This window comes from Xenopus laevis, chromosome 9_10S (genome assembly GCF_017654675.1).
Source record: "Xenopus laevis strain J_2021 chromosome 9_10S, Xenopus_laevis_v10.1, whole genome shotgun sequence".
Taxonomy (NCBI): domain Eukaryota; kingdom Metazoa; phylum Chordata; class Amphibia; order Anura; family Pipidae; genus Xenopus; species Xenopus laevis.
Window position 1 is genome coordinate 1,419,195 of NC_054388.1, and position 13,372 is coordinate 1,432,566.

At 41.1% G+C, this 13,372-nt stretch overlaps 1 protein-coding gene across 2 annotated transcripts; it reads left to right on the forward strand.

The window, feature by feature from the left end:
* Positions 1 to 221: 221 nt before the first annotated feature.
* Positions 222 to 11,687, forward strand: gjd3.S (gap junction protein delta 3 S homeolog). 2 transcript variants are annotated; one of them, XM_041578632.1, is made up of 4 exons: positions 222 to 355; positions 463 to 648; positions 2,445 to 2,628; positions 9,818 to 11,687. In XM_041578632.1, exon 4 carries the CDS (start codon positions 9,844 to 9,846, stop codon positions 10,759 to 10,761), a length of 918 nt encoding a protein of 305 aa, XP_041434566.1. In that variant the 5' UTR covers positions 222 to 355; positions 463 to 648; positions 2,445 to 2,628; positions 9,818 to 9,843; the 3' UTR covers positions 10,762 to 11,687. The 2 variants fall into 2 exon arrangements, with proteins under 2 accessions (XP_041434566.1, XP_041434567.1); XM_041578633.1 differs by lacking the exons at positions 222 to 355; positions 463 to 648 and adding an exon at positions 1,985 to 2,170.
* Positions 11,688 to 13,372: the final 1,685 nt, after the last annotated feature.

The window sequence follows — 13,372 nt, forward strand, 5'->3', positions numbered from 1 at the left end:
TAATTGACAGACAAGGTATAAAGTGCTGTGGGGGAAGCAAGTGTAAGTTAGAGAGAGGGTCAGTCTAATGTGACTTGCCGGGAGATATTCCCTATGTCAGTTTATTTGGTTTTCATGGAAGAGGTGAGTTTAAAGGGAACATTTAAAGGGGCAGAGGGGTCCTGCGGGTAATGGATTCCATTGGTGGAGAGCTGCTCAGGTGGGAAGTCCTGTGGGCGTGTGATGAGCTCAGTAGGGCAGAAGAAAGTTTCAGACCAGTAGAGGAGCCCAGTGGCTGAGAGTGGAGAGAATTTGGAGAGAATCTGGAGATGGGGCTTGGAATGTGAGGTGAAACATCTTTACTCAGAGCCTGTAGGTGAGTGTGATGATTATACATTGCCAGTGGTGCAGGGATTTACACACAGGGATTTGCTGTGGGAGGTGGTTGAGCCTCACTGGTGCTCTATTCTATATGCATTGCAGAGCGACTGCTACTATCACTTTAAGAGAAGGAGGAGCAAGCAGAGCCTAAATATTCCCTCAGCCTGAAACCTTCCAGGGAAAATGAAGTGAAAGCAGCTCGCGGAGCCTGATGGCGATCCACTCGGGGATGTGTCACTCACAGAGCTGAGACGAGAAGAAGACAGGTCATTCCATGTTCTCCAGCAGGTACAATTGCAATCTACTACAATTACACATTGGATGCTGATGCTCCTCGGATGTTGGGATGTCTGTCTAATGCTGGGCTGTCTGTCTGTCCAATGCTGGGCTGTCTGTCCAATGCTGGGCTGTCTATCTGTCCAATGCTGGGCTGTCTGTCCAATGCTGGGCTGTCTATCTAATGATGGGCTGTCTATCTAAAGCTGGGCTGTCTATCTAATGATGGGCTGTCTATCTAAAGCTGGGCTGTCTATCTAAAGCTGGGCTGTCTGTCTAATGCTGGGCTGTCTGTCTAATGCTGGGCTGTCTGTCTAATGTTGGGCTGTCTGTCCAATGCTGGGCTGTCTGTCTAATGCTGGGCTGTCTGTCCAATGCTGGGCTGTCTGTCTAATGCTGGGCTGTCTGTCCAAAGCTGGGGTGTCTGTTTAATGCTGGGCTGTCTGTGTAATACTGGGCTGCGTATTGTTGGGTTTCTCTACCATTCCATGATCTCCTGCCTATGGATTGTCAGGGAGAGGCTATTGCTGTGCATCAGGGCGCGTGTCATGCAGCGCTGGTTTCTGTATTGTCAAATCTGCATTCCTGCGCGGCTGCTGCTGCGTCTCTTAGACTATAAGCCCAAAGCTCTAGTCACTGGCCCATGTGCTCTAAATATGTTGCCAAGATGTGTGTCTGCCCGTCCTATGGCTTTAAGCAATGTGTCCTGATATGTACTGGGAGCAGGTAGGAATCCAGGTGTGTGAGGATTAGGAGAAGGACTGTATGACCTGAAGTCTGTGTATGAAATAGGACTATTTAGAGATTACATTTATGTCCGATCTCTTGTTATTAGGGTGATTTGATAAGTGGGGGGTGTAATATGAGGAGTTAGTAAGAGGCTTGTGTCCCAAATGTGTGGACATCACTGGATATAGGTGGAAGTTTGATGTGTGTTTATTAAGAGAATGATGTTTTATACAGTCAGTTTGGAGGTTGGGAGTGTGTGTAGTTTGGCTGATGGTCCTGGGTATTGACATGAGCTGATTGGTACATTTCCCAATAGGAGGCCTGTGTATCTGTGTATAACAAGGTGTGATCTCCAATGGCTTTGTATTAGGGGTGGTATAATTATAGACTGTCTAATGCCTGTGTATTAGGGTGAGGAAAGGGACAAGACCTGCTCTCTGTGTATTTACCGGAGGCTGATGACGTAGGAGTGAAAGGTAAGGCTGGTGTTTATATGAGGAGCAGGTGAGATAAGGAAATCCCTGGGCTTTGCTTATTAACACTGAGTGACAGGACAAGGGGATGAGGTTCCTGACGTGTGTATTAGGAGTAACAGGGAGTAACAAACTTGTAGGAGGAGCTGGGACATAAGTGTCAGGTACTGGGAGGAGTCAGCAGGTGAGTGGCATACGCTGTGTGTTACCTGGAGGTGACAGTTTGGTACGTGGTGTCTGTGGATCAGGAGGAGGTTCCCAGTGACCCCAGAGTCTGTTTGTTGTGACAAAATGAGGGACGTGTAGGAGTTTGTATAAAGAACAGATGGGAGGTAGGTACTCAATAAATGTGGCTTACCAAAAAGTGGAAGATGTGTGTGTGATATGTGTGGCAGTGGCAACATGATGTCCTATGGCTTGTGTATTAGAAGCACATTCTATAGGTGTAAAGGTCTGTGCTGATATTGGGCAAGTCAGGAGTGTGAGGAGCAATGGTGTATTTAATATAAATATATACCCTATTGCTTATATACTGTATATCCCCTATAACTGTGCAGAGGAGCTGACATACAGACTAATGATTCGAGGCTTTTGTTTCCCCTTTAGATTCCCCTCCTCCTCCTCATGTGTCTTATTGTATCTGATCGGATCCAGCAGTGATGGAATCTCGGGTGCCGTTTAACCCCGTGAGCGCCGGCGCTTGTTGTGTTTGCAGCAGACGTGCCTCTGTCCCCTCCCTGAGTCCAAGAGGACAGACCTGTGTCTGATGTCTGTACAGTCCAGTTGAGAGGTATGTGCTAAATACAGACATCCTTATCCTTTATCTGTCTGCCCCAGAGAGAGAGCTGGAGGGAGGCTCTGGCGTTAACCCCTGCCTGCCTGCACTATGGACACAAGGGGTTAACTGCTTAGCCATGACTGATAGACTATATGGCCGTGAGGGGGACACGGAAGGAAATAATAACAAATTGCCACAATCACCTTTTTATTTTTACAGCCAGATTTATTTAATTTCCCCAGAGAAATGTGCAATAGAAAAGCTCTGCCTGTAATTACTGTATCTGTGACACTGACGTCTAATTTATGCCTAAAATACGCACTTAAAGGTTTCCAGTTTAACCTCTGCATAACAACCAAACAGGGAACTGCAGCCCCAGCAAATATCAACAAACACACACCAGGACCCAAAGAGAACCAACACAATCATTCCAATTGCCTCTAGAAATCATTCAAAAACTGTTCCCTGGAGAAATCCACTGCATCCCACAATCCCATTCATTCGCCGCAGCTCCACGCTCTTCCTCAGGGATACAATCTACTCTGCGCCCCAACATCTGCTCAATTGCTGCACACTGCACAAAAGTCATATACAATATCATGTAAAGCAAAAGAGATAACGTTTATTATTCCAACGGTTCCCTCTTCCTTGAGACCTTTGACAAAAGAAGACTGAAACGGAATAATAATAATAATATATATAAATAGTCCCAATATGTTCAGCACACCTTGACCAACAATACAAAATAATCCAAAATAAAGGTGCACACGGGGGAACCTTTAAAAAGTTATCAAAAATCCATCATTTTATTTAATACATTAAAAACAGGAGGTCAACGTTTCGGTCTGTTTTGGAGTGGTCTTGAAAAAGGTCTTAGAAACGCTGACCTCCTGTTTTTAATGTTTTAAATAAAATGATGGATTTTTAATAACTTTTTAAAGGTTCCCCGTGTGTACCTTTATTTTGGATTTTTATATATATATATATATAGTGAATAAAGTAGCCCCTCTTGAAAAATATAAGTATATTATAAGTTACCAAGGAGTTTCATGACCATATATAGACACAAGGCCGAAGGTCATGGAACTCTGTGGTAACTTCTAATATCCTCATATTTTACAACTGGGGGTACTTTATTTATTATAATACACAAGTTTCAGTGAGTCATGTGACAGAAATGACATCAGAACTCACCGTTTATAACTGATGACATCACAACTCACCGTTTATAAGGATATAATTTACAAGATATTCATGGCTTTTGTGTATTATATATATATATATAAATACTGTAGATACTGATACTGTTATACTAATACTGATATGTATTTCATATTGTCACCTATTTATCTTAAATACATCGGGGCTGATTGCTGCGAGGTTCCACTTTGGGACAAGAGACGCCAGTGAGTTCTTTCTCATTCACTCGTCTTTTCTTGCGTCCGATTTTTTTGTCCCAACTATTGTTTTTTTTTTTTTTTATAGTAAGAAAAAAAAAATCCCAATCGAGGTTAAAAAAAGAAAGAAATTAGAGAACTCACTTTTTTTAATCGAATCCCCCAAACTTGAACTTTGCAGTATAATAAATCAACCCCCAAGTATCGTCTATAACATCAACACGTTAACATAATTGCAAACAGTAGGGAAAGGGTTAATGTATCCGTTATCCACAAAACTCTGAATCGCAGGAAGGCTGTCTCCTATAGACTCCGTTTTATCCAAATAAAATTATTTCTTTTTAATAATAAAACAGTCGCTTGTACTTGATCCCAACTAAGATATAATTATTCCTTATTGGAGGCAAAACCAGCCTATTGGCTTTATTTCATGTTTATATGATTTTCTAGTAAACTTAAGGTATGAAGATCCGAATTATGGATCCATTATCTGAAAAGCCACAGGTCCTGAGCATTCTGGATAACAGGTCCCATACCAGTACCTTGTACTTGATCCCAACTAAGATATAATTAATCCTTATTGGAAGCAGAACAAGACTTTATTTCATGTTTATATCACTTTCTAGTAGATTGAAGGTACGAAGATCCAAATTACAGAAAGATTTGTTATCCATAAAAGCATTCTGAATAACAGGTCCCATACCTGTGCCTTGTACTTGATCCCAACTAAGATATAATTAATCCTTATTGGAAGCAAAACCAGCCTATTGGCTTTATTTCATGTTTATATGATTTTCTAGTAGACTTAAGTTATGAATTCCACATTATGGAAAGATCCATAATCCAGAAAACCCCAGGTCTCAAGCATTCTGGATAACAGGTCCTATACCTGTACTTGATCCCAACTAAGATTTAATTAATCTTTATTGGAAGCAAAAACAGCCTATTGGGTTTATTAAATGTTTACATGCTTTTTTAGGATCCACATTACAGAAAGATCCCCTTATCCCGAAAACCCCAGGTCCCAAGCATCCTAAAATACATGGTTTGCAACAATTATAAATGCAGGTATGTGATCTGTAATCCAGAATGCCTGAGACATGTGGTTTTCTAGATAAGGGATGGTTGAGTCTCCCTACCTAAAAATGATTTAAACATGAAATAAACCCAGATTTTATTTGCCTCCAATATGGGTTCATGCAGCACAAGCGACTGTTTTATAATTAGAGATAAAATGGAAATCATTTGGATAAAACGGAGTCTATAGGAAATCATTGTTACGTGCCTAAACAAAAATGCTTTTCCTGTAACCCTTTGCTTTCTGGAATTAGACATAATCCAAGGTTGTCAGCAATACCAAGTACAGGTATAGGATCCCTTATCCTAAACCCGATATCCAGAAACCTCCGAATTATGGAATGGCTGTCTCCCATAGACTCAATTTTATCCAAATAATTCAAATTTTTAAAAACGATTTCCTTTTTCTGTGTAATAATAAAACAGTCGCTTGTACTTGATCCCAACTAAGATATAGTTAATCCTTATTGGAAGCAAAACCAGCCTATTGGCTTTATTTCATGTTTATATGAATTTCTAGTAGACTTAAGGCATCAAGACCCAAGTTACGGAAAGATCCATTATCCGGAAAACCCCAGGTCCCGAGCATTCTGGGTAACAGGTCCCATACCTGTATATTATTTAAACTGTAATTTAGGGTTATTGTCTAATGATGATTCACCTACAGCGAATGTAGAAACGGATGAAGGTAAACGATGCAGCAGCCTCGCCTCCCTTATTTGCGCTTATGTCTAGTGTCAACTAAATGTCAGCCGTCCCTGTTCTAACTGCCAGGTCCAACAACAGCAGCAGCAGCACTGACAGGCCAATCCTTCAAATGAACAAACTGACAAATATTTTAATTGAGCCTTTAAAGTATTCCCTCCTTGGCTATTATGGCAGAAGCTTAATTACCTGTACAAAACACTCGCCCACAATAATTCATTTCTATTTCCAGTCCCATTAATGTGCGCGCAGGTATGTTGTCTGCAAGATCGATTGCCCTGCAGCCTCACATGCGACTCCGGGGAACCGTAAAGCCTGGACACTGATGGATGAGCAATGGACCAGCTTTTGTCCATACAGATCTATACTGAGTATAAATACATTTCTAGAAAAGAAGCAGTGAACCAGTGTCACTAACTAGCCATCCAAAATGTGTAATACATTTAATATCTGGATCATTTTATATAAGGGATGCCCACTTACCTAAAATGTCTTTTTTCGGGGGGTAGTTTAATGAAAATAATTGCAATACAGGTATGGGACCTGTTATCCAGAATGCTCGGGACCTGGGGGTTTCTGGATAATGGATCTTTCTGTAATTTGGATCTCCATATCTTAAGTATATTAGAAAATCATATAAACATGAAATAAAGCCAATAGGCTGGTTCTGCTTCCAATAAGAATTAATTATATCTTAGTTGGGATCAAGTACAAGGTACAGGTATGGGACCTGTTATCCAGAATACTTGGGACCTGAGGGTTTCCAGATAATAGATCATTCTATAATTTGGGTCTTCATGCCCTAAGTTTTCTAGAAAATCATATAAACATGAAATAAAGCCAATAGGCTGGTTTTGCTTCCAATAAGGATTAATTATATCTTAATTGGGATCAAGTACAAGGTACAGGTATGGGACCTGTTATCCAGAATACTTGGGACCTTAGGGTTTCCAGATAATAGATCATTCTATAATTTGGGTCTTCATACCTTAAGTCTACTAGAAAATCATATAAACATGAAATAAAGCCAATAGGCTGGTTTTGCCTCCAATAAGGATTAATTATATCTTATTTGAGGTCAAGTGCAGGTATGGGACCTGTTATCCAGAATGCTTGCGACCTGGGGTTTCCCGGATTATAGATCTTTCTGTAATTTGGATCTTCATACCTTAAATCTACTAGAAAATCATATAAACATGAAATAAAGCCAATAGACTGGTTTTGCTTCCAATAAGGATTAATTATATCTTAGTTGGGATCAAGTACATGGTATGAATGCTTTTATGGATAACAAATCTTTCTGTAATTTGGATCTTCATACCTTAAGTCTACTAGAAAATCATATAAACATGAAATAAAGCCAATAGACTGGTTTTGCTTCCAATAAGGATTAATTATATCTTAGTTGGGATCAAGTACAAGCGACTGTTTTATTATTACACAGAAAAAGGAAAACATTTTTAAAAATGTGTATTATTTGGATAAAATGGAGTCTACTTTCGGTAATTTGAAGCTTTCTGGATAACAGACCCCATGCCTGTATTTGTATGTTATATTTTCATGCCTTTAGAGCAGAGACTCAAGCTCAGATTCAGGGAGATTCTAGCGATAAATTTCTTCTTTGGGGCAACTAATGTCCCCAAACTGCCTCCCGCCGGCTACAATCTAAATCGACAGCTGGATGGCACTCGGATCGATTCGTTTTCCGAAGTTTGTGGGGTGACTTTGGAAAATGAAGCGGTCATTCCGCTGGCGATTTAGGGTCAGGGCACACGCTCAGATTCAAGGAGATTAGTCACCCGGCGACAAATCTCCTCTTCTTCGGGCGACTAATCTCCCAGAACTGCCTCCCGTCAGCTAGAATGTAAATCACCGGTGGGATGGCACTCGGGTAACCTTACAAGGAAACTTTGTGCGACTTCGGAAAACGAAGAGCTCCGACTGCCATCCCGCCTGAGATGTCTATTCTAGCTGACGGGAGGCAGTTCGGGGAGATTAGTCGCCTCGAAAAAGAGATGATTTATCGCCGGACAACGAAATCTCCGTGAATCTGAGTGTGTGTCTCTGCCCTTAAAGTGTTCTCACGCGCCCAGTTTTAATAGAATCCTTAATTGTAATGTCTTTATTCTTAGGTTGTGCTATTACTAATGAGTAGTGTTGGATATACTTTAGAATCAGGGAGGAATCTCAATAAAACTTCCTTGAGTGATGATTAACACATAGTTCTACAATTAGCAGCAGATTCCCTGGGACGGATACTCTCATCACCCCATGAATAATGTGCCGAATTATAATGTTGAGCCTTAATAATCCATGTCATTAGAGGTTCAGCTTTCATAGACAGTAGTTACACATTCAAATCGCTATCATTAAATATAGTTAGAAATGTAAAAGTCATGACTATGTTTCTCTTCAGCGTCAACTAAGCTTCCTTCCATTCTCATAAATAAATGAGCCACAGTTCAACTATTGGAAGGAAATGCAATTGTTACTTAAAGTGTTAATCCAATGGGAAGCAGAATCTGTCCGTCCTTCTCTGTTCTCTCTACTGCGGCCCATAGTCTCCTAAATCCCTTCCAGATTTCCTTAGGGACCCCAGTGGCTTTATCATTATGGGATAGAACATAAAACACATTGGACACATGGAATTCCATCGACTCCTGCAGGGTGAACGTGCGACTGATTCAATGGTCAGCTCTTCTCCAATGCCAAGACGATCACAGTGGGATTAACCGACTCCTGGAGAAGGAGAATCAAGAAACAGAGCTCGGTGGTTTGTAATGTATTTACCATATATACTCGAGTATTAGCTGTCCCTAGTATAAGCCGAGGTACCTAATTTTACCTCCAAAAACTGGGAAAGCTTATTGACTCGAGTATAAGCCTAGGGTGAGAAATGCAGCGGCTTCTGGTAAGTTTCAATCAAAAAATTTAGGGTTTCTGCTCCCATTGGAGGTGACTGTGTCTCGTTTTCGTATGCCGACGACCATTCTTGGACGTCGGCGACTATTCTTGGACGCCGGCGACTATTCTTAGGTGCTGGCGACTATTCTTAGGCGCCGGCGACGGTTTATGCGCTTGACCCGAATATAAGCCGAGTTTTTCAGCATATTTTGGGGGTATATACGGTATGTGGGAAAGTTGCTTAGAATCTGCAGCGCCTGTAAAATATTGCAAATGGGTGCAATAATCTACCCTTTTTTAAAAAGGTTTCGTAGAGAAGACTTTTTCTTATGATAAGGAAAATGGCACCCAACCCATAACTTCGTTTTTTATTAAAGGGATACTGTCATGGGAAAAAAAAAAAAAAATTCAAAATGAATCAGTTAATAGTGCTGCTCCAGCAGAATTCTGCACGGAAATCCATTTCTCAAAAGAGCAAACAGATTTTTTTATATTCAATTTTGAAATCTGAAATGGAGCTAGACATATTGTCGATTTCCCAGCTGCCCCAAGTCATGTGACTTGTGCTCTGATAAACTTCAATCACTCTTTACTGCTGTACTGCAAGTTGGACTGATCACCACCCCCCCTTTTCCCCCCCAGCAGCCAAACAAAAGAGCAATGGGAAGGTAACCAGATAGCAGCTCCCTAACACAAGATAACAGCTGCCTGGTAGATCTAAGAACAGCACTCAATTAGTAAAATCCAGGTCCCACTGAGACACATTCAGTTACATTGAGAAGGAAAAACAGCAGCCTGCCAGAAAACATCTCTCTCCTAAAGTGCAGGCACAAGTCACATGACCAGGGGCAGCTGGGAAATTGACAAAATGTCTAGCCCCATGTCAGATTTCAAAATTAAATATAAAAAAATCTGTTTGCTCTTTTGAGAAATGGATTTCAGTGCAGAATTCTGCTGGAGCAGCACTATTAACTGATTCATTTCGAAATGACAGTATCCCTTTAACCACACGCATGCATCAACATATAACCTGAGTGTATCTGTTTCATTAGCTGAAAATAAGGATTTTCTTATTGATTTTCTTATTAAAACCTAACAAGTCATCTGTTCCCCAACAGAACAAGTTTACAGGAAGAGAGAAGACATGGGGGAGTGGGGCTTCCTAAGCTCGTTGCTGGATGCAGTGCAGGAGCACTCTCCTATGGTGGGACGTTTCTGGCTGGTGGTTATGCTGATATTCCGCATCCTTATCTTGGCCACGGTTGGGAGTGATATGTTTGAAGACGAGCAAGAAGAGTTTGTGTGTAACACCATGCAGCCGGGTTGCAGACAGGTCTGCTACGACCGTGCCTTCCCCATCTCCCACTATCGATTTTGGGTTTTTCACATTGTGCTGTTATCGGCCCCAGCTGTACTTTTTGTCATTTACTCCATGCATCAGAATTCGAAGATGGGAAGAGACGCCGAAGAGGAGGAATCCGCAAGAGTCATACAGCAGGCTACCGTGAGGTCAAAAACAAGGCCAGAGCAGCGCGGGCGCCACATACGTACCTTTTATATCGCCAATGTGGTTATGAGGATTTTAGCAGAGATTGGATTTCTTGTCGGACAGTGGCTTCTCTATGGGTTTAGGGTGGACGCTCAATATCTTTGCCAACGTGCTCCCTGCACGCATACTGTGGATTGCTTTGTATCAAGGCCCACGGAAAAGACAATTTTCCTTCAATTTTACTTTGTGGTGGGCGTCATCTCTGCCTTTCTTAGCGTGTGTGAACTTCTGCACATTTTGCTAAAGGGAAAGTGTAGGTCGGTGGAAGCTGATGGCCCAAGCCCGCCTCCAGCCTATGAAAGGGACAACTGGTCTAACCGGGAGCATGAGATGACCAATCATTTCCTGCTCCAAAATCAAACACGGGACCACAGGGAAATCCGAAGATCTGATGGACACCGGCTCTCCATCCCATACTCTCAAAGCACAACCTACAAGCTCAAGGTGGTTCCCAGCTCATCTAATAGTAGCAAATCTTCCAGGTTACTCGTCAAAGGAGATTTAACCGTCTAGTTGGGGGGGGGTGTTAACTTCTCTGCTTTAAACTTTTTACGACAAAAACAGGGGAAATGTCTCCATTTCTCAAAAAGAATCCTCTGTCAGACCTTCATTAACTGGGAGGCAAAATATGGTGCATCTGGCTTCTTGGCTAAGCAAATGAACATTTGTGTATTATCAAACTCTCCTCTTCAAAGACATCTGAAAAACAAATGCCAAATGAGAATGCCAATAAGGTCTCTGCTGTTTCAACAACCTGGCCAGACATGAGACCCAAAATAATAAGTGTCAGGTGATCTATTCTACATAGTGGCCAATGCCATGGGGTGAACTCCTCTTGACAACATTATCTCCTGAGTGCCTTAAAGGTAAAACATGCCCATGTTTGTAAACTGCAATAATCTTCCATTTGTTTTCCACAAACATGCCAAAACTAGATGTTTTTCCCATATAGATAGAACCTTTCATACTTCTTGCCTCATATGAGACATTGTTCCTCAAGAGTAATCACTTGGCCAAGGGGGGGGCAATATGTCAGCTCTTTGATATTTATAAAGACAAATAAATGGAAGATAGAAGGCACTTTATATCTGTGGGGTATATTTCATTTCAACCTAATGACCGGCCAGTTGGGTAGGTGAGATGTGCCTTTGTTGAGAAAAAGGGTGCTATTACAAATATAAAAATAAAGAAAAAAAACAACAAGCTGAACCTTTAAGACGGCTTATTGCCAAAACTCCTCTTGCCGTTCATTCATATATGTACTCTCCCTCTGTGGCTTGCCCTGCTGCAATACCAGCTGGAAGAGGGACTCGCTAGGCTATAATAACAGAATAATGTCCTACTTTTCACATTTCTCCCTTCCTGCGTTATTTATATCTGTAAATATTTGTACTTTTAAGTATTTTTATTGATTTACAGTAAAGGCAGGGCTTAAAATATTTGTTTTTCCCTGTCTTTCTTGATATGACGAACGCAACTGTTGCATATTGTGTATATTATGTGTATCTGTCATACTACATGTAGATTTAGTCCATGCATACAGTTCCCATGTGTGGTTTCTGCAAGGTAGAGGCTGGGAAATGACTTCCGAAGGCTTCTCAGACAATTCTAAATGTCAATTTGGATAGACGAATGCCAATGAAAGCTTATACAAGAAGCACGGTGGAACGGGGTGGTCTCTTTGAGAAGTTTTGTTAACAGAAACCAGCAGCACAACTAGAATTTATTGGAGCCAACAGCAAAATTGTCTTATGGGAAGAAGACTTGCCATGACTGAAAGTCTAACTAGCATTTGTCATGCACAGGTGCCACACACTTTCCTTTAACTGCCAGTTCCTCTTCCTCCTTGGTAACGTAACACTAACTGGATATTACTTAAATAATGTTAATGTCAACCATTAAACCCATGGCATCTTCCCTTGTACCGATATTTGTATGAGCAAAGTTGCCATTATGGGATCAATCACCAGAAAAGTCAATAAAATAGGATATTGGTAGTTCAGGCATCTTATTGGTACAAGCACTTTGGTTACAACTAATCCACTGAATCTAGCAATGAATTGCACTTGATGGGTCCTAGACAGAAAGCATGTTATGGTCAATGTTTTTAAATATACCTGTCGGCTCTAGTTTCTTCTGAAAGCTGAGCTTGAGGGTTAGTTAGCATGAGAGTTGGGTATGAATATGTATTTTTTATCTTAGATACAGCAATGTTCTTCAAATCTTCTGATGAGCTAAGTAGAACCCTGGCCAAATGTTGCACTTCATGGTACCGGTTCTACCAAAACTTCTTAAAAACAAACAATCATAGAGCAAGGTGCCTTCCACTGGGCACATCCAACTTGTATCAAGCCAATAGGTTCAACAGCATTTGTTCTCCTCAAGGAACCAATTAGATTGTGCCAAATGTGGCTGGCCAAATACCCACCTGCCTGCATTTAACCAACTGTCCACCTGAAGTCTCTCAGAAGCTAAACACCCTGTTTGCTACCCCCATGGTTTTCCTGGTGAGACATAAACAGAAATTTGCCTTAACTCCTCCTATAGGTTCAATGCAATTGTCTTTTGGCTGATCTATGTCATTTTATGGGTGGAGAAGCTCATTTTAGAACTCGTAAAATATATTAATCCTCCGTTCATTTTATTGCAGGTGATGATACCTCTTCACTGCCAATATATGTAGGTATGTCTTTATGCCGGGCAACGTGTATACGGAGCTCTGCAATTAATATAGTACATTAAATCAATAGGCAGCAGGGTAAACAAACACAGCAATAAATATAAATATGCAACATTACATAGAGTAAGTGAGACACAGTTTCTAGTAGGTCCTTGGCCTCAGAGCTTATATTGACAAAGTCGGCAAATGGAGACAGCTCTGACCGCCCTGGCTTTTTCCTGAATATTTAGGGTAGTTTCTTACCTCAACAGACCTACTGCCAATGGAGAGCAGTGAAACAGCAATATATTATATATATATAAATGAATGTATCTTCTGCATTCATCCCAAGAGACCTTCCCAAACCTACTGTCCGCTCTACATTTGCCTGTTTCTCCAGTTCCACAAGGAAATAAATTGCACTAAGCTGAACTATGTATAAATAATCAATTGAAAACCATTCAG